At 55.7% G+C, this 20,414-nt stretch overlaps 1 protein-coding gene across 1 annotated transcript; it reads right to left on the bottom strand.

The window, feature by feature from the left end:
- Positions 1–270: 270 nt before the first annotated feature.
- On the bottom strand, positions 271–18,971 carry Uhrf1 (ubiquitin like with PHD and ring finger domains 1). The gene is made up of 17 exons (XM_036171106.1): positions 18,932–18,971; positions 17,281–17,445; positions 12,009–12,251; positions 11,003–11,163; positions 9,501–9,716; positions 8,809–8,912; positions 8,525–8,711; positions 6,589–6,712; positions 6,402–6,509; positions 6,029–6,133; positions 4,966–5,072; positions 3,845–4,004; positions 3,626–3,763; positions 2,111–2,231; positions 1,857–1,999; positions 858–962; positions 271–596 (listed from the first exon to the last, which is right to left on the bottom strand). Exons 2-17 carry the CDS (start codon positions 17,431–17,433, stop codon positions 450–452), a joined length of 2,322 nt encoding a protein of 773 aa, XP_036026999.1. The 5' UTR covers positions 17,434–17,445; positions 18,932–18,971; the 3' UTR covers positions 271–449.
- Between the last annotated feature and the right edge of the window lie 1,443 nt (positions 18,972–20,414).

The raw sequence follows: 20,414 nt of genomic DNA, 5'->3' as shown, positions 1-20,414 counted from the left end.
CCCTCCAGGTCTCCTGCTGGGGCCAACCCCAGAACAAAGCACCCAGGAAAATATGCCTGATCTCTTCAAAGATGGTTGCAGGATCGTTCTAGGCAGCTGGTTTCGGGATGAGAACTCCTGACATGACATTGAGGTCTGGTGGGGCTGAACAGTTTCTAAATCCTTCTTCAAAAAAGAAAAAGGTAGGTTTTTTCCCTTCTCTTGAAGAATTGCAGGCTTTGTATTTTTTTTTTCTTTTTTTAAGAGAGAAAAGAAAAGGAAGAAAAAAAAAAAGAAATGGAAAAAAGATGTCCAACTGGTAGCCAGAACACGGGATTCTTGCAGATGCCTGGTTAACTGGCGACCAAGGCAGACGGGTCGCCAGGGCAGACATGGAAGGACAACACCTTCAAGCTAAGCCCACTATGAACTCAGAGCAGGGCCAAGAGCCGTCCGCCTGGTTCTCAACATCACCGGCCGCTGCCATAGCCAGGGAAGAGCTGGTTGAGAATGGTCTGCAATGGCTGGTTCACCCGGGTTGGGGAACTGTGGTCCAGGTCACAGCGACAGGCTGGGCAGCTGAACACCTCGGCCCGGAAGGACCTGTCCAAGCAGTCCTGCATGAGACATGAGCAGGGTGAAGAGGACAGACAGCTGGGGACAGCCGCGCAGGCACTCAGATCTCCCTCCTGACTCTCATGCGCCCACTCAGGACTGAGCTCCTTCCTCTAGTCCCTGGTAATGTCCTAGATGGGGTGAGTGTACGGGAGCCTGGGGTCTCTATAAAGGATAAGGCTGAGGCAACAGTCATGACACCCCAAGAGTGCAGGCAGTGGGTTCAGGCCCCATCTTCCCAAGCCTTCCACCCGCCTCCTCACCTTGCAGACGTTGTGCTGACACACAGTGGTGACAGGCCGGAACACCAGCTCCTGGCAGCAGATACACTGGAAAGACTCCTTCACCTTGCTCAGAAAGACTTGATACTGCAGAGTGGGTGTGGGAGAGTACACTTCCATCATCATCCTCACCCAGGCACAAGACAGAAACCCCGCCCCCCCCCCCCCCCCCACCCCGAGCCCAAGACTGAAGATGCCGTAGTGCGAGGCGGAAGGCCATCCGACAGCACAGGGTGGTGGCCCTGTGCAGATGACCTCATCAGAGCCTCAGCGGATCACTCCAGCCCAGACCTCAGCTTTCAGCCCTGAAGGTACAGCAAGCTCTGGACTGACTGACTGGGACTCAGGGTCCGTAAGGAGTAGAAGCTTCCTCCTGCTAGACCCTGAATGAGCCAGAGAAGCTGGCCTCACCAGGACAGCAGCTATCCTGGCAAGGCCCCACATTGTCACTGCCTTGCTGATGGCAACAAAGCCCTAATGGTTGATTCTCATCCACACACAATCCCACTCCTGGGACACACTGAAGGCAAGCACAGCAAGGCTGAGTGATGGCTGCACACCCAGGTCTCAATGGCACACCAGCAGCCCACGTTATCATCCCAAAGGATGGACAGCCACTGGAGAAGAAGGTAGTCTACCCACAGAGGAGTATCAGTCAAGCAGAAAAGGAAAGGTGTTCTGACATCCACTGTATCCAACATAGATGAGCCTCAGTGACGTGAGCAGTCACAAAAAGGCAAAGCTGCCGGGTCCCACTCCCAGAAGGTCCCTGAAGTCAGCAGAGTCACAGAGGAATGGTGGGTGCCAGAAGCTAATTAATGCCAAAAGGTGACAGCTTTAGTGTGGGACCACGGAGAGTTCCAGACACAGCTGCACACCCACAGGAATGGGGTATATGAGGCCACACTGGAGTGCTGCAGCAGGCTAGAACGTGAACTCCGACCCCGCTTGCCCTCAGAAGGATGGGGCCCTATGGCTCACCGGCCCATCCTGAAGGGAACTCAGCACATCATCCCACAGCTTGGCGTTGCTCTTGTCCTCCTTGATGAGGTTGGTCTGTTGCACCGTGAGAGTGTAAGGCTCCAGTTTGCTCTTCTTGGATGCACGTGTGTTAGTGGCCAGGCCTGGGAGGAGGGGGTGAACAGAACAAGACCTGTGAGTTGTACAGCAGCGCTAATGAAACCATCAGGCATGTGGGATGGACAGGAAGTCAGGACGGACGGACAGGCACCCACCTGTGGTCTTCCGCTTGCATGTGCCTGTCTTGGAGGACGTGGGTTTTTGTTCCAAGGCCTTGGGTGGGCGCTTCTTACTCTTCTCCTTGTTAGCCAAGGCCTCCAAGTAGCCTTCGGGGTACTGAAGGGTGAGGGATGGTGGGCAAGAGTCAGGACTCTGCCCATGCTGCAGAGGCAGAGTGCCATCACCCGGCGAGCTCTTGGGCACCGGAGGGTACTGCTGGATAAGCGTAAGGGCCAGGTGTGGCAATGTCGGGATCCTAGCACTCAGGAGTCAGGAGGGAAGAGTCCTGTAACCAGCCCGGTTTATGTGAGGAAGATCCCTACTGAAAACTAAAGCCAGGGTGACAGCACTCATGTCACCTGCACTAGAGGTCAAGATGTCAGGAGTTCAAAGGTCGTAACAACTTCAAAGCTGGCCTACATGTAGCCAGACCTGAGCATCCAGGAGACTGAGGCAGATGTTAGAAGATACAGGCCAGCTGGGTTACAGAGTGAGATCTTCAAAAACCAGAAAGAAAAACTCAATTTACCAGCCCGACCACTGACCCTGTCCCAACCTCTTACCCAGCACGTGCACACACATACAGGCACGCAGGCGCACTTCTGCACACCCTGCTATACACACTCAATGCAGCCCTCAACACCTGCGGACAGGTGCCATCATGTCCCATGGGCACTAAGACTCCTTGAACAGTGCCCAACACGATGGAGACATGACTAGAGCCCCGGGGACGTCTACCGTGTGGCTTATGAAATGTTCCAGCTGCAGAGGTAAGGTGGCTGCTAGGGACTTGATATCCTTAAACCTGCCCACCCCCACTGCCTGTTTTCTATCAGTTCCAGTAGCTTCCTTCTGCGGATGCTGGAGGGGGTCACAGGTCAGAGTTCAGAGCAACATCAGCGACAGGTGGGGCTGCTCAGATGTGTCCCCTGTGTGCCCACACCTACCCGTAACCTCAAGGTTTAGATTTTTCAGTGTGGAGTGTGTCTGCACCAGGTGTGTGCAGGGCCTGCAGAGGTGTACCGGCCCTGGGCCTGGAGTTAACACATGCTGTGAGCCACCATGTGGGTGCTGGGAATCGAACTGCTTCTCTGCAAGAATAGCCAATGCTATTAACTACTGAGCCATCTCTCCCACCCCATACTTGAGTTTCTTGATGTAGGCCAGGCTGGCCCTGAACCCCCGATCCTGCAAGGTTTATGTGGTGCTGGGGACAGAATGCAGACTTTGTACAGGAGAATGCTCTACCCACTGAGCTGCAGGCCTAGACCTAGTTTCATTTTGTTGAGAGTCTTGCTACAGCCAGGCTGCTCTCAGCCTTCTGAGGACCTGGACCACTGTTCCCGATTCTGGCAGTTGGTTTGGAGGAGACAAGGACCCTGGGAAGCCTGGGGCCTGAAAACAGAACAGGTGTCTCCACTCCCAGTTCCCACCATGATGGGAAACAAGCAGCAAGGAAGAAGACAGCCTCAGACAGGGGGACTAGAGCCCTTGACCTCCAGGCCCCACACCTGCATAGTGAGCCCCAGCTGCCGAATGCGGTCCTTGCCCTCCTTGGTCCAGGGTTCAGGCTCGGTGTCATCCCGTCGCAGGAGGTAGCGCCACACAAGGAAGCCAGATTTACCCTTCTCTGGCCAGTACTTCACCACCTGTGGAAAGGACAGCATGGCTGGTGCAGTGTGGCTCAGGATTTCAGGGACACGGGTGTGAAGACGGTGCTCACAGCTCACCTTGTAGATGCCATCGTATCGGTTGCCCTCTGCAGGGGCGTACTTGCTGTACTTCCCACCCTTCATGTTGCGGACCACACGCACCGGCTTCCCATTGCGCCAGTCCTTGGCCTCCGACCCCTTCTCATTGATTTTGGCATCACAGTTTAGCGCCAGAGCCCTTTGGGGAGACAGGACACATATGAGGGAAGTCACATGTCCTCCCAGAGAGGCATACCCTAGCATCCATAGGCACGTGGACCTCATCACCAACAGGACACCAGGACAAGATCACTGGCATAGGTCAGAAGCTGCCAGAGGCTATTGTCTGATCTAAGTGTCCCCAAAAGGACCTGTAGAGGTTTCTCAGTGGTTAGAGAACTAGCTGGTCTCACAGAAGACCCAGTTCAATTCGTAGCACCTACACGGTGGTTCACAGCCATCTATAACTCCAGACCCAGGGGACCCAATGCTCTCTCCTGGCCTCTGTAGACACTGCACCCAAGTAATGTAGACTTGCAGGCAACATCCTCACTCATACACATGAAACAATTCTTTAAATGTCCCCCAGAAGTCCCTGTGTTGATGTCTGGCTCCCCAGGGTAGAGCTAAAGGGAATGGAGCTTTTAAGGGGCAGGGCCCTTAAAGATTCCAGTGTCGTCTTTATCCTCATGCGCCGCCCACGTGCCCCACACTTCCACCATGGGTTGCCCCCTAGTGGGGGATCAGACAACAGCTCAGCCAAGGACAACCCAGGTGTGCAGCCAGGGGAAATCCTACCTCAGGATTTGTTACAGTAACAAAAACTATCCAGTCTGTAAACTAGGGCTTTACTACTGCAATACAAACCTTCCCTATAGGCTCGAGGTTTTCAGGATTTGTTATTTTCAGGATTTGTTACAATAACAAACCTTCCCCTCGGAATCAGCTGAAAGATCTGAGCCGCCCTGGCTGCGGCACAACAGAATACATACAGAGGACCCTGACCAGCACACCACCTCCAGACTGCGATGGAAAGGATACCCTGGCTGAGACTAAACAGGACAGAGATCCATCATGAGGTAAAGAGAAGAGCCTGTGTCCCCATCACCTGCTGCCACGTGGGGCCAGCACCCTTGGCAGAGCACCAAGCTTCCACACACCTGTTGGTGTTGGTAAGCTTCTGGTCAGAGGACTGTCCTGCAGTGCGCTTGTTCCCGGAGAGGTCTCGGCCGCCACTCCCCGTGTACGTGAAGAAATTGCCATTGTCCTGCAATAGGGAAGCAGGGCTTGCATGAGCCCTCGGCATAGGGGGCGAGCCTTGCCCAACCCAATGAGGACAAGAGGTACAGGCCCAGAGGAGGCAGGGAGCTTGTGGCAGGAGGGAAGACGGAGGGCAGTGGCACACAACGGGCCACCGTGCCGCAGTGACAGAGACCAAGCACAGCTCTTTGAAATGCCACTGAGTCCTGTTCCAACCTGGAGGGACCTTGAAGGCACAATGAGCAGTGTCACGAGCAGACACAGGCCCAGACACCGCAGGCCCAGTGCCCTGGAACCCCGGAGTTATCTGACCCCAGACAGGAGGCAGAGCGGTGCAGGCCAGGGGAGGGTGGAGGGCAGAGACTCAACAGGGGAAGATGCAAAGTTCTAGAGCTGGATGGTAGAGACAGGGCACCTCATGCTGCTGAACTTGCCAAGAAGGGAGGGTCGGACCGCCCCCTGCACCCATGGGTGCAGAATGTTCACCCCACCCTGTAATTTCCCACCTTCCCTTCTAATTAAGCGGCCATCACACCCCACGGCAGCCCTGACTAAGAGGAAGCCTGGCTCCCTTCACCCTCACCACACTCAGCTGCGGCATCCTCAGAGTTGATTTGTCTCTCCTTATAAAATCCAAAGACTTATTTTGTGCTTACAGGTAACACCTCATGACATCTCTTTCTCCAACAGAAATGAAGCACGAGTGTTGCTGCTCCTGCTGTCTGGACACTGTTAGGTCCGACATGAGTCTAGAACATGTTGACAGCATGGCCTGGCAACTCTGGCCAGTGCTGAGGGCGGGCCCAGTGCAGAGACTGGACAGAATGATACAGAACTCCCAGCGGGCACTCAAAGTTGGGCGTGACTCCTGATGGTCAATCGTGGTGGATGGCATGTGAGAGCCAGAGTGAAAGGCAGCTGGGGGGGGGGGGCAAGCAACAGTGAGGGAAGCGTGGTACTCACCACATCATCCTCGTAGCCACCAGCCAGCACCAAGGAGTAGGCACCGTGACTGCTCCGGCCATGGATGCCTGCCACGTGTGGCCGGTGCACACCGGACTCACTGACCTGTAAACACCGCCAAAAGCCACATTCAGTCTCCTGGGAACCCCAAGATGACAGTCCGTGACAAGAGCACACTGGCCCAATGGCTGAGTCCAGCTACCATAAAAGAGCTGGCCGTGACATGGGAAAAGGGTCATGCTGCAACCGGGCATCCTCTCCCAAGCAGGCATCCTCTTGAACCCCCTCAGCAGCATTTCCTGCCCCCAACCATACATATTTAGACACAAACTCAACAGAGAAGTATTTGGAACCCAGAGGGGTCAGCAGATACCTGGACTCTGAAGCGCCACATGGTGCCCACAGGGACACCAGGGATGGGCCCGAAGTGGTTGGCAGGCACAATGGTACACTCTTTGGTGCGGCCCACACACGCCATGCCCTGCCACATAGAAAGGGCTGTGTGAGCACCAGGAGTGGGGAACAGGCAGAGGAACGAGACGGGGTGTGTGTATGCCCACCTTGCCCCAGTCTCGCTGGGAGGACGAGGTGGCCGATGCCATCTTTGCCTTCTTCTTGCTCTGCTTCAGCTTCTCACCGGCTTGCACCACCTCGCTGGAGTCAGTCCGGCAGCTGGGGCAGTACCTGGGACAACAAGAATGTCACCTGCACATGGCCTGATGCCCAAGTGCAAGACAGATGGTGTCCTTTCCCCAGACACCACACAGGCCAGAGATGGGACACACAGTCCACATAGTAGTTCAGAACCAAGGTGTAGACATGCTCCATCATCCATGTGCAGCCATGTGTAGCTGGAGGCACACGGCTACACTCTAGGCTGAACCATCCCTACAGAATTCCTACAAATGTTCTATGGGACATGGGTTTCCTCAGCCTTTCACTAAGCTCTCTGCCTGCAGAAGGCCAGTGAAATTATCAGTGGGTAGAGGCTTGCCACCAAGTCTCAGGACTTAAGTTCAATCCCCCGGACCTACATGGTGGAGAGAACTGACTCCCAAAGTTGTTTCCTGATCTCCACACACACTTACACAAACAAAAGTAACACAAAAAATTATTTTAAGAACCCCACAGAGCCAGGCATGGCGGCGCACGCCTTTAATGCCAGCATTCGGGAGGCAGAGGCAGGCAGATCTCTGAGTTCGAGGCCAGCCTGGGCTACAGAGTAAGTTCCAGGACAGGCACCAAAACTATACAGAGAAACCCTGTCTTGAGAAACCAAAAAAGAACCCCACAGAAAACCATGGTTGTGCACACCTTTCCCAGGGAAGCAGAGGCAGGCAGATCTCTGTGAGTTCCGGGTCTACACCCAAGTTCCAGGACAGCCAGGGATACAACAGAGACCCTGTCTTGAAAAAGAGAAAAAAAAAAAAAAGAACCACACAGCACTAAAGCCCCAGCCCCTACCACTTGAATTTTCAAGTAAAAACTTCAAAGCCAGGCAGACTCGCTCAAGCCTGTATTCCCAGCAAGTCAGAATGACGAGAGCAGAGGCAGAGGGCTGCTCCAGGTCGATAGGATGAGGCCCACACACACAAACTCAACAGAGCTGGAGGGATGGGTGCAGTGGTCTCAAGCACTGGCTGCGAGAGAGAGAGAGAGAGAGAGAGAGAGAGAGGGAGGGAGGGAATGCGCACTGGAGTTCAGTTCCCAGCACCAGCATCATTGGGCTCACAATCATCCAGCTCCTGCAGGATGGGACATCTCTGGCCTCTGTGGGCATCCTGCCCACATGCACACACACCACAAATGTAATTTAACAAACAGTAAATTAAAAAAAAAAAAAAATCCAACAAAAGACTGGGCAGTGGTGGCGCACGCCTTTAGTTCAAGCATTTGCGAGGCAGAGGCAGGAGGATCTCTGAATTCAAGGCCAGTCTGGTCCACAGAGCGAGATCCAGGACAGTTAAGGCTATATACAGTGAGACCCTGTATCTAGAAAACAAGAACAAAACAAGGAGAACAACAACAACCCCCCAAATCCCAAAGCTGAGTAATGGAGAGGAAACAGGCCATGTGACAGTACCCTCCTCTCTGTTAGAGCCTCAGGGTTCCTATCTGCACAGGGCCAGGCAGCCCAAAGGCCCCTCCCCTCTGCACACCACTGTCAGGAACACAAGCTCCCCAGGTACCCAGCCACCGAGTGGGGCAAGGCACACAGTGGCAGGCCTGAGGGGCAGAGCCAGGCACCGCAGCTTTCCCTCACGGAGCCTGCAGCCAAGCTGGCAGCCAGCGGGTCCCAGCCAGTGGGTCCTGGCCATCTCCCTGTCACTGCTCCCCCAGCACTGGGCTCCCGGGGCCATGAAACAGCTACCACACTCAGCTTCTGATTCAAGTTCTGGGATTTGAACTCAGGACAGCAGAACTATGCTATGAAGCAAGGCTTGTCTTGAGTTCCCTTCTGGGCGTGCCAGGTGACCCCGGAGGTCCACTACTCACCATTCAGGCTCAGGGGGGACGCAGGTGAGCTGTGGCTGCAGACAATACAGGTGGAAGGCCATGTCACACTCGTCACACAGAACCTGCTTCTCCGGAGCCTCACGCCCGCCGCACACGTGGCAGGCACACTTGCGACATGGTTTGTTCTCATCATCCTTGCAGTACTGGCAGGACGGACCACTCTTCCCTGTTTTCCGGAGGGCAGGAGGGGCTGCAGCGGGCCACCATGCCACGTGGGTCTGCCACCCCCACCCAGGCGTGCTCAGGGCCCGACCAGTACTCACACTGCAAGGGGCCCCCAATCAAGGGGCTCCTTTCATTAGGGGGCTCAATCTTGAAAACTTCATCCACAAACATGATTCGGCAGTCGTTGAGCTGAGAATCGTTTCTGCAGAACATTCCAAAACATTAGAACAATGTGGGGCTGGGTGAAGCAGGAGGATGGCCTGACCCGGGTGGGTTCTTCCCCGTTGGTTTCGGCATGTGTATAATCTGTAATGTGGGCATTCCTGGGCCACATAACAGTCAGCACGCTCGGCAGTCTATCCTTGACTTCTGGCTAGCTGGCCCTGGACATCCAGGGGTTCCCATGTCCCTATAGCACTGCTAGCAATACAAACAGGTGCCGCTGCCTCATGTGGGTTCTGGGGATTTGAACTCAGGTCCTCATGTTTACACTCAGCACTGAGCCAAGAGTTTAGAGAGACCCTGGGCAAGACAGTGAGATGTGGTGCCCCCTAAATGAGGCAAATGCCCTTGGCCCCTTGGAAGTCCCCATGCACCCACAAGGCTAAGTCAGGCTGGCAGGCTTCCTAGAACCACTCAGTCCCACACCTTCCCAGTGTGGGACAACATGGACAAACACACAGAAGCCTCCAGAAAGCCGAGTCTGAGGGCCAGTGAGCCAGACGAGGCCAGGGACGGCCCAGTGTGAGAAGGGAGGACATCAGGGTCCCTGTCCAGGCAGGCCACTCACACGAGCATGATGTTGCCATACAGCTCACGCGCTGTCCTGGTTTGCCGCTTCCTACATATCTCCACGTCATACCAGAAGCCACGTTTCCTGGGGTAGTCCACATTGTAGTTGACCATTACCACCTGGCCGATCTCCAGGTCCTCCCACGGGATCACAGTGCGGGCACGAGCACGGATGTCCTTGGCTTTGATGACTTCCACTCCGCTCTCTGGGTAACTGCAAGCAAAGGCCCAGCCTCAGATCCAGGCCCAGAAATGTGGTAGCATGGGGAATCATATTCTGGGCGACCCTGGCCATCTATGCCGGTGGGCCAGGTATGTGGGACATGTGGACAGATACGATCTCCCAAAGTGGCTCGTCCCCATCCCAGGAACCTGGGGGATGGCAATCTGGAAGTAAGGCTTTTGCAGCCAGGTGGGCCTGATGGAGCAGGAACAGTTCTGGGTTCTCAGAAGTGACAGACAGAAGGAAGCATGTGGCACAGATAACAACAGACACCATGGTGAGATGCCCATGTGCCCAGGAATGCGAAGTCAGGGCAGCTTGGGACAGCTGGTCTGGGAAGGACTTTTGGGACACTATGGGAAGGGAAAGTAGATGTTTCTCCACAATCATAGCGTGACCTCCATGTGTGGAGGGAGGCATTTAGATAAGATACTAGACTGCTCTTGAGGTGAGCTTTCTAGGCAGCTTTGAGCTACACCACCTCAGATTCATTCATTCCCTTTCAGGTCCGTCACAGAACTCAGTTCGGCAAGCACCTTCACAAAGGACTTCCACACTAAATGACTAACTATTTCAATGAAGCTTTATCAACAGCAAGCAGAGAGCCTCCAGTGAACCCAGAACTGTAACATGGAAATCACAATAAGATGTCAGCTTATACATCCTACTGGGATCTGCACCATCCACAGCCCTGGGGAACTGTCCCAGGCAGGTGAGTGAGCCACCCAGGCCATGTGCAGAAATGATAGCACCCTTCCTCTAGTCAAGGGCTGACGCCAAAAACCCAGCATAACCAGGAGAGGAAAACAGTTCAGCAAAGGCCCATGGGCAGGGGCCTCCTCCACCTATGGGATGCTGGCCTGACAAAGAAGTGCTGTGACCTCCCAGACCCAAGGACACAGATGTACATGGCTTAACTGCCTGCCTGAGGCCTCATCACCAGCCATGTCACCATGTGGAACCTGGACCTGAGATGCTCTGCTGCCCCAGGGACTGAAACCTGAGGTGAGATGGCTGGGACCAAGGACGATCTCAAGAGATCCCCATGTCCTCACAGACTGAACAAAACTGATCAAGGCAGGGCAGCTCACAGCTGGGCTCCTAGGCAAAGAGGGCCCTTCCTCTAGCCTCAAATGGAAACAGGGTGCCGAGGATGGGCCAAGAGTAGCCTTCTGTGGCTTCTCCACTCTTGTCCCCTGGCAGCAGTCACTTGCAGAGTGTAGCGCAGGGGCTCTGGACAGCACTGGAGACAGGACCAAGCTCACAATGGCACTCACTCATCATATTTGATGTGATACATGATGTCATCATCTGGGGTCATGGTGGCACTGGAGCTGCAGGGCTCCTCCTGGGACGGGGCTCTTTTCTGTACCTGGACCACCTGGGCCTCAAACCACGCACCCAAGGTGCTGTCGCGCACGTCCACATACTCGTTAACCTACAGGAAGCAAGGAGGCTCAGGGGACCCGGCAGCAGGGCAGGACCAGGGTCAAGGATTATGGGTTGTGAGGCAGAGATCACAAGGCCACACATGCCAGGCAAGTGTGTCTGCCCCCAGCTATGCCTACAGGTCTCACTCCATAGCCCAGGTTAGCCTCACACAAACAAGCGTGCTACTTCAGCCTCCAGAGTAGAGATGGTAGGTGTGAGCCCCCATGCTCCACCTGGAAGAAACCTCAGCACTGTGGACAGTGGATGGGACTGGACTATTGTGAAGGAGACTCAGGTCACTAACACCCTCTCAGGAGACTTTGCTCTGATGGTTGTGATTATCTCCAGAGGTTTGTTGACAGCAACTAAGCAGGGACCACATGGAGGGCGGGCTCCAGGTGCTGAGCCACATCCCATGCCTCCACGCTCCAGACCAGGATCCTGGGTAAGAAGTCACACCTCCACAAACCAGATACCAGCAGGTGGATTAAGAGCAATGTGGTCATGGAGCAAAAGGTGGGTCTTATGGGGCTGCTCAGCCTCAACCACACAGGCTGGGATTCCCAGGGAGGCTGAACCTCCAGTTTGTCAAATGCACAGACATTTCAATCTTGGCAAAACTCCCTGGAGAGAGTTCAAATGGCAGGTACTGTGCCAGCTGTAGAGGTGACACCTGCAGGTACCGGCTACAGTGGCTCTGGGTCACCAAGGAGTCCCTCCCAAGAGACCTTGTGTGGCTCTCATTGTGATGAGGGGCAGGGAGGCTCAGGCATTGTCAGGGTGGGCAGAATCTGAGTTGGGGGCAAATCCAGAAAGCCCGTGTCACACCTCCACAGCCACAGGGAACCTCACCTTATACAGCCCCAGTTCCGTGTCCTCCCACACAGTCTTGTCGTCCCCTTCAGCAGCCCCTTCACCATGCGTGGACGACTTGTCTGACTCACTCTGGCCCACACCATAGCCAGAGTCAGAGTCAGAGAGCTCCGAATCCCGTTCCTTAGTACTGGGAGGTAGTGCCAGACTCTGGCGCACCAGCAGCTGGATCGTGTCATTGAGGCGCACATCATAATCGAAGAGTGTGTGGCCATCCTCCATCTGTGGAGAAACCCAAAGCACACTGTCTTCCACGAAGGCCTGCATGGGGCAGGGGTAGATGGAGAATACATGGCCAGCCAATGCCCTGCCCCATGCCTAGGCTCTCCCGGCTACTCCTGGACGGGCAAACACGGAGCACCCACAGAAGGCCATGGCATAAGCGACACAACCCTCCATGCCAGGGATGTCCAGGGGTCTCCCTTCCAGGAAGACTTGCTGAATTAATACTAAGTGGGGTTAGGGTCCAGGGGGGTCTCACATAGCCCAAGGCCTGGTCCTCTTCCTCCACCTCCCAAAGGCTGGAAAGGCAGGCAGAAGGGCCATTAAGCCACTGTTTGTGTTGCTGAGTGGTGTTCCCAGGAGAGGTGTGTGCAATGGCTAGCACATTGTAGGACCCAGGAGGCCCCACAAGGACAGACTGAAGCCTGTGTCCAGGGACAACCAGGGAGAACCCACAACACAGTCCCCAGAATCCTTTAAGGCTTTCCTCCAATCTCCCCAAGGCTGCTCCTGAGCAGCAGGTGGCCAAGAGCTAGGGGCCCAAGGAGTCATCTGTGGCCTCATAGAACTTCCTTCATGCCACACCTCATCATGGGCTCCTTTCCCCACTATATGCTAAAGGTACCTCCTTTGTGACAGCCACATCCACTAGTAGTGGCTCTTGGGTTGCAGTGAATTAGAGCCTCCAGATCTCTGGGGTCTAATGGGGAGGGCACGTGAGAGAAAGGCTTGCAGGCCCATGTGGCCTACTACAGTAACAATAGGCCTGGGACTCCTAGTGTAGAACAGGACTGTGGGAACAGCAAGCGATTCCTAGTACAAACTCTACATTCAAGAGAGGGACACACTACAGAATAGGTCTGTCTGCCCTTCAGGGAACCAGCTCTGTGGGAGTCCTCGGGAATAAGACTGAGGGAAGAGACTTGGCGGGAGGCGGGAACAAACGCAATGGGAAGACCCAGCCCTCGGGAACAGACCAGGCCCGCGGGAACAGACCAGCCAGGCCAGTGGGAACAGACCAGGCCAGGCCAGCGGGAACAGACCCGCCAGGCCCGTGGGAACAGACCAGGCCAGGCCAGCGGGAACAAACCAGGCCCTCGGGAACAGACCAGGCCCACGGGAACAGACTCTCCAGCGGGAACAGACCCGCCAGGCCAGCGGGAACAGACCCGGCCCGCGGGAACAGACCGGGCCTTCCCCACTCGGCCTTCCCGACTCGACCAGCAGGAACAGGGATCAGACTCGGTGGGAAAGGGACTCTCTTCAGGAGCTCTGTCTGCATGCTGGAAAGGGACTCTACAAGAATTGCAGTCTAAAGGAATAGAGAGCTTGGGGGACAATGTGGTCAGCATTCTGCCAGGACCACACTCCACCACACTGTCAGCCAACACTCACCGTGCCCACAGTGTACAAGCCCTTCCACAGATGGCCAAGCACTGCCGTGTGCCATCCACATGGGAGAACACTACTCAGCCATGAAGAGGAGAACAGCTAGGTAACTGAGGGCACCTGACATCCATGTGCATACAATGTCACACACAGATACACGCACATGCCCAAAAAGTTCTCAAATACAAAGCAAAATGCGGTAGTTGATGGGCCCAGGGGCTGATAGTCAGTGCTGGGACGGCCAGAAGGTAGGGCCAGCAGGGTGGGTAACCAGACCATACAAGCCACCCCACCAGTTCTGTTATCTAGCAGCCCATCAGGCTGCCCCACCATGGCCACAGTCCCCATTCAACGTGCAGGACAGGGTATGGCTGGCACCGGCTTGGGCAGGCCCACCCTGCAGTTTTCGCTAGAACTAACTCACAAGGCCGGTTGGGCAGCTTCTGGCTGCTCTATCTGGGAGAGCCCCATGGGAGGCAGGTAGAAGCCTGCACTGGCATGTGACTAGGGCTAGGGGTGGGAGCAGTGCCCCCAACTCATATCCCACTTGCAAAGTGGCTGGCTAGGAAACTCAAGAAGCACAGTAGCCAGGTTCTGGTCACCTTGGGGCCATCTGTCACAAGGAACAGGACACTGTAAAAGCTTTAAGGTCCAGCTTAATGACCTCAACAATAACTGAGTCCAGTACTCAGTCACGCATACCTCCTGCTTATTTCTAAGACTGAAATTACCCAGGGTAGGGCTAAGTGCACAGCTGTGTGCCCAAGGCCCTGGGCTCCATCCTCAGCACTATATAAACCAGGTGCTAATAATATAACACATGCTGTCGTCCCATCTTAAGAGAAAACAAGTACCTCAGGGTTATCCTTGGCTACATTGTGGATTTGACTACAGCCTAGGCTACATGGGACCCTTCAAAGTAAATAAAGGCTAGTGAGACAGCCCAGCAGGTGAGAAGGCACTTGCCCTGCGAGTCTGATCCCCGGAGCCCTCGAAAAACCGCGACCCTCAATGCTGTCCTCGGACCTCCACCCGTCCCCCCCCACACACACACACGGTGCATCTGTGCACAATAAACTAAAATAATCAACAAATACCATTTTCAGACAAGGCAGCTGAGACCCTGCCTCAGCCTCCTGAGTAACTGGGGTAACAGGAGCTGCGGCCCATCTACTTACTCAGCATGTCTGGTGGCTTTGTCCACAACTATTGGAAGATCTGCTGTGCCTCCAGGGAAGGGGGTAAAGGCCTTGCCTTACTTGATTGTCACATGATCCTGGGTGGTGCCTTTCAAATCACTCTTGCAAGGCAATGGCTCTGGGGCCACTGCCATGCTGAATCACCATAGCCTGGACAGGCCTTGGCCCAGCCACTGTTCCAGACACTTTTTTTTTTTTTTTTTTTTTTGAGGGGACAAGGTTTCATGTAGCCCAGACTGACCCTGGACTCCACAGGCAGAGAAGACTGGCCCAGTGCTGGCATGGCAGGGTTACAGGGTCCTGGGGTCTCTAGGCTTTGACGTGAGGCCAGTGCTGGACCAACAATCTCAGCATGGCTGACATCAATCACCCATGAGACCAGCTGATGTGAAGGGAGAGAAGCATCCCGAGGGACTCCTTGGTGATGTCTGGAGACTGTCCTAACAGTGGGGAGCCTGGCAATGGAGACACCTGCATGCCCTGTGGGGACCCTTGGTTGATTTTTGGTGCCTTCATCACCAAGCCAGGACCCGCTGAACCCATCACACATCACCACATGCAGTGACAACCTGTCAGCCATGTGTGTTATTTGGGACGTGAAAGTTAGCTGTCCCAGGAAAGGCAAGGGACTTGGTGACATTAAAGCTTGCATGTACTGGGCACATTGAAGGCTATTTCCACAGGTGGTTTTTAAGATAACAAAAACAGGTCAACCAAACACATCTCACTTTGCCCTGGCAGGGAGGATGGCCAGAGTCCCCTCCCACATACCTGCCATCCTGCTCAGAGACGAGGGGCAAGCACACACCAACTCTCTGACACCAGCCTGCTCCTTTTAGCTTTGAAGTATCAATGGACCCAGGCAGCTGGGCCACAAGAAACAAGGAAAAAGCCAGCGCACCATGAACATTCTAGAACCTTCTGTAAGAAGGGCCTGTTTGCATGGTTTCTGTTGCTGTCAACCACCAGAAAAGCAGCCTTTCTCCAGCCCTCTGCTTGTCCCACCTCCCAGCCCTTGCTCCCTCCCCATGGCCTGCTGTGTCCCCAGTAGCTGCAGCAGCTAGGGAAGTTACATCAGAAAACCGGAAGCCACCGCCTGCTCCCTGAAAAAGCTGCCGCATGGAGGGAGCTAGGAAAGAGTCAGGCAGTCGCGTGGGCTGCAGTTGGGCACCCTCGGGGAGGCAGAGGCAGGTGGATCAAGTTCGAGGCCAGCCAGGGCTATGTGAAACCCTGTCTCTCAAGAAAAGCCTAACACTGCTCAGCAAGAACCTGGACAAGCATTTCCACCAGTCTGAGATGGCCCCGGAAGTGAGTGAGCCCAGTGACTTGACAGAAGGCAGAGGAGCCAGTGGAAAGCCGAGGGGACAGTGTTGAATCTCTGCAGTGGGTAAGGCCAATAAAGTCTGTCGTGCCAACCTGATGTAAACCTGACCAGCTACAGCTCCCCAGAGACACCGCTACACTGACAAGCCGGGTACCGAATGAAACGACATGTCATGGCAGGCAACCGGACACGGTGCCCACACCCCACCCAGCTGCACCAAGAACACCCCATGACTGGGAAAGGGGGAAGGGGATCACAGCCACACTGCCATCACCTGGGCACAGCTAGCTGAAGAAATGAGCCATCGGACCGGGACACCAGAGGGCAGCAATACCCTGCCCAACCACAAGAGTGGGTATAGGCCATGAAGTAGGGACTTCGGAGCTAATTAGCACCCTTCCCTGCTAGTGCAGTGCACCCAACTCCAAACGGTCCCTTGCAAGCACGTACCCCACACCAGAGACCCCAATGCCAGCACATGCTCTCTCAGCACCTCAAGACATCAGTGAAGAAAAAGCCCAGCCAGGTGCCAACGATAAAAAGTCCCAAGCGTGGGCAGCTGGGCTGCAGAGATGGCCATTTTAAAGGCCGCAGAGAGCTGGAGAGATGGGATAGAGAGGTGCAACAAGGGAGCTACCCCCCATAAGGGCCACTAGCCCCATTTTCCCCATAAACCTAAGCAAAGAAATTCCTAATTCGTGAGTAAAGTGGATCCTCAGGGGGTTTGATGTTTCATGGGAGCAAGCTGTGGGCGATCAGGGTGAATTTCAAAAAGAAAACCTGGTCCCCTCTCACGGCCACCACGTGAAGACTGTTGGAAAAACTAATCCGCAGCCCCCTTGAGCCCTCTGTTGGCCACTTCAAACTTTCTCCTTACGAAACATGATTTAGAAGACTTTAAAGGATAATTAAAAAGGTAGCAAGCTTTGCAGCGCAGAGGCCAGCCACAGCCGGTTCAGAGGCCTGCCTTTGTTCACCCTCCCCCCAGCATCTGAAGTCACTAACAAGGGAGGGAGTAAGTGTGTGTGGAGGGGTACTATCACTTGGTGGCTTTGAGAGGCAGGGTGCCTGAAACAAAGCCCAGTGGGCGGACAGAAAGCTGCGGTGGTTAGCTTACCTGTTTGCCTCTGTAAAAGAGTCTCTGCAGCTGAGGTTCCACGTGAAACAGCTCCGCAATCTTTTTCCTCAGCTCCTGCACTTTGGTCAACCTGGACAGAGAGTCCACGGTGTGGGTCTCCTTCCCATCCATGGTTCGGACCTGGATCCACATGGTGCCAATATGCTGGAGGGGCAGGGAGAAAGAGAAAGGGAGACTCGGGTCACTGTGCCGGCCAGCAGGTCGGGAAGTGGCAGACCCTCACCCCAGTAGCTTTCTTTACATCTAGTTGAGCAAGAAAGCAGCTCCCAGGATCAACCTCCTGGCGTCCTGGCCCCTGTACTCGGCCAGACCGCCCCGTAGAGAACCAAGTGGCATAAATCACACGCTGAATGTTTTAATGGCCAGTGAGTGGGGACACTTGAGCGTGGACGAAAGACATCCTGGGCGATCCAAGACAATCCACCACGTCTTCAAAGAGGAGGGAGAAAAAAGCAGCAATAACCATGGCGAGAGAAAGGGACTGGTCGGGCTGAGTGGTCGCAGCTGCTCATTCATTCGTTCACCCATTCATTCATCCCACAGTCCCAGCAAGGAGAACTCGCCAACTCCGAAGCGGACCGGAACTTCTTAAGTCCCGGGAGGGGGAACTAGGTCACACAGAAGGCAGGACCCCCCGCACACACACAGACCCCACTCGGGACGCCCCCCGAGTTCCGGGCCAGTGCCCCCTGCGCGCGTGCGAGGAGCACCCCCCCCGCCGTGGCCATGGCAACCGGCAGTCCGGGCCCGGACACCCCCCGCGCGCGCGCTCGTGGCCAGAAACTCACCTGGGCCCCACGCACGACTGGCCTCCCTAACCTTCCCCCGAGACACTGCCCCTGGCGTCTTGGGATGACGCTTTAAAGACCCCGAGGCCCGGAGCCCACGCCCACACCCTCCGCCGCCGCCAGGGTCGGACCCCCGGAGCCGCGCCGTTTAAGTTCCGCCCTTCCCGGAGAGCCCGCTGCTGATTGGCTCCGCCCGGGTGGCACGCCCCGCCCTCCCCGCACGCGATTGGCCGGGACGTACTCGGAGAGGCCTGGGCGCGCGAAACCGGACTCGGGCGCGACAATTGAATCGCGAGGAGCGTCCGCGCGCAGGCGCGGAGCCGCGTGTACCCCCCCGCCAGACCCCACGCGCTTCCCGCGGACTTAGCAGCACTCAGGAGGGTCAAAACCCAGGTTCATCGTGGAGAACGCCACTCAGGTTGCCCTACAACGGACGGAGAAGCACGCATGCGCAGTGGCTCTCAGCAGTGCCCGGAGCCACGCGCGGGAAAGTTTTGCCAAGTTGTGGGGTGTAACCGTGTATGCACCCGGGGCCTGAGATGAGGACCCGGCGTGGAGGATACGAATCGCATTCCCCTTACACGCGATGCGGAAGCGCGCGTGGGCAGTCTTTCTCTGCAAATCTCATCCCACGCGCAGGAAAGTTTGCTAAGTTCCCCCCTCCTCCATCCCGGGGCGTCAACGTTGTGCGGCTAGCCAGGAAAGGGCTTTAGCGTGGGAGACTGGGAAGACCTCGGACCCCCTGCAGCAGGTCCCGCGGCCACCCGTGGGAAGGATTCTTTACAGTTTTGCGCTGCGCCTGGCCGTGCCACGGTGGGAGCACAGCCCGCTCTTCCACTCACCTCTCCCGCGGCAGCGATCCGCACTGTCCTCTGGCCTGGAGTGCCTGGCTCCGGTTAGGGCTCCGGGGCTGGGTGACCGAGGAGGGAGCCGCGTGAGTGGCAGAGGACCTAAGTGAGCTCGGCAGCGCGCGATCCTTCCAGCTGCTAGGGGTTTTCTTTTTCCCGCGAAAACTCAGGGCGTTTTTAGAAGTGTGCGGACTGCTGCGAGACTCTGCCACTCTAATGGGTGGAGGGGGGCGGGCTCTTGAGTCCTGATTGGCTCGCGCCGTGGCGGGAAGCGAGAAAGAGAGTGGGGGCGTCCCCACGACTAGGGATCTACGCCACCCTCGGCCCCGCCCAGCGGGCCACGGACCTGCCCTACCGGCAGTGCCCAGTTTACCAAGGCCCAGGTCCTCCAGCATGCAAACCACATAAGAATCCCGGGAGGGACTTCTCCCCCTCCCCCCGCAGAGAGACCCCTGACCTCAGTACATGCCCATTCCCCTTCCGCTGGACACTCTTTGACCTCTTAAATCTATGACCCGAATCTCTGACCATATACCCCAGGGGAACTTGAGGGGTGCCTCTCCTCCAGACATTCTGCATCCCATATCCTGAGCACCCCCAGACGCAATGAGCGCATTGAGTAACATCAGGGCGCTGCTAGTGCCTCCCCCATGCTACCCACCCGCAGGGCTTCTTTTCCCGCCTGATTTTTTTTTTCCCGCCTTCTGCAAGCTGTCCAGGCGGGCAGCGCCTCCCTGCCCCCTCCGCCCCTGTCTACTCTATTCTGACCATTCTTGGCGGGCACTCGGCTCTGGGCATCTGCAGTAACTGGTGACCAGAGAGGCCAGAGCTGCAGGACCCAGCTGCATGAGAGGCACACCCTCCCCTCCAGTATTTGGGGTCTCTCGTAAAGCAAATTCTGGTTAAGGAACCAAACAAGAAAAAAAAAAAAATAATAATGTCTAGAGAACAATTCCAGGTACAACCACAAGCCATGAGGTCGGAAGTGACCAGCGGCCACTTGGGGGCTGGGACAGAGGCACTTCCGGCTGAGGACCGCCAAGGACACATAGGGAGTGGAGAAGGCTTGTGGGGCAGCAGAGGAGGCCCCTGGGCTGGGACAAAGAACAGGGGAAGGACTTTGGCCTCTGCCTTCCCTACCTTGGAGGTCCTTACGCAGAAAACTTCCCATTTTTGTTTAACTGTTTTTGTTTTTAGAAACAGGGTCCCACATAGCCCAGGCTAGCCCCAACTTGCTCTGTGTCCAAAGATGATTTTAACTCGAGCCTCCACTTTCCTAGTTCTGGGCTAACAGTGGTACACTACCACACCTGGCCCATTTTGGGGGGCTCTTACATGGTTGTCCCTCCAAAAATGTCTCAAGTGTCTCCCTGTGACCTCCAACCGTATCCAGGCCCTCATCTCCAAGATCTGGGAGAAAGGGCCTTCCACAGTGAGGTAGGCTCTACACGTGTGGCAAAGGATTTCCCAGACTGAA

Source organism: Onychomys torridus, chromosome 21 (genome assembly GCF_903995425.1).
Source record: "Onychomys torridus chromosome 21, mOncTor1.1, whole genome shotgun sequence".
Taxonomy (NCBI): Eukaryota; Metazoa; Chordata; class Mammalia; order Rodentia; family Cricetidae; genus Onychomys; species Onychomys torridus.
Note: the sequence above shows the minus strand (reverse complement) of the source record. Positions and strands in the feature narration are given on the sequence as shown.

What these genes read in the sequence shown, in the direction of transcription:
- Uhrf1 (XM_036171106.1), bottom strand. Translation starts at nt 17,433, where the DNA reads ATGTGGATCCAGGTCCGAACCATGGATGGGAAGGAGACCCACACCGTG. An exon ending in TCTTTTACAGAGGCAAACAG is followed by an intron (nt 12,252 to 17,280) that starts GTAAGCTAACCA and finishes GTTTCTCCACAG; the next exon opens with ATGGAGGATGGCCACACACT. An exon ending in GTCAGCACAACGTCTGCAAG is followed by an intron (nt 597 to 857) that starts GTGAGGAGGCGG and finishes TGTCTCATGCAG; the next exon opens with GACTGCTTGGACAGGTCCTT.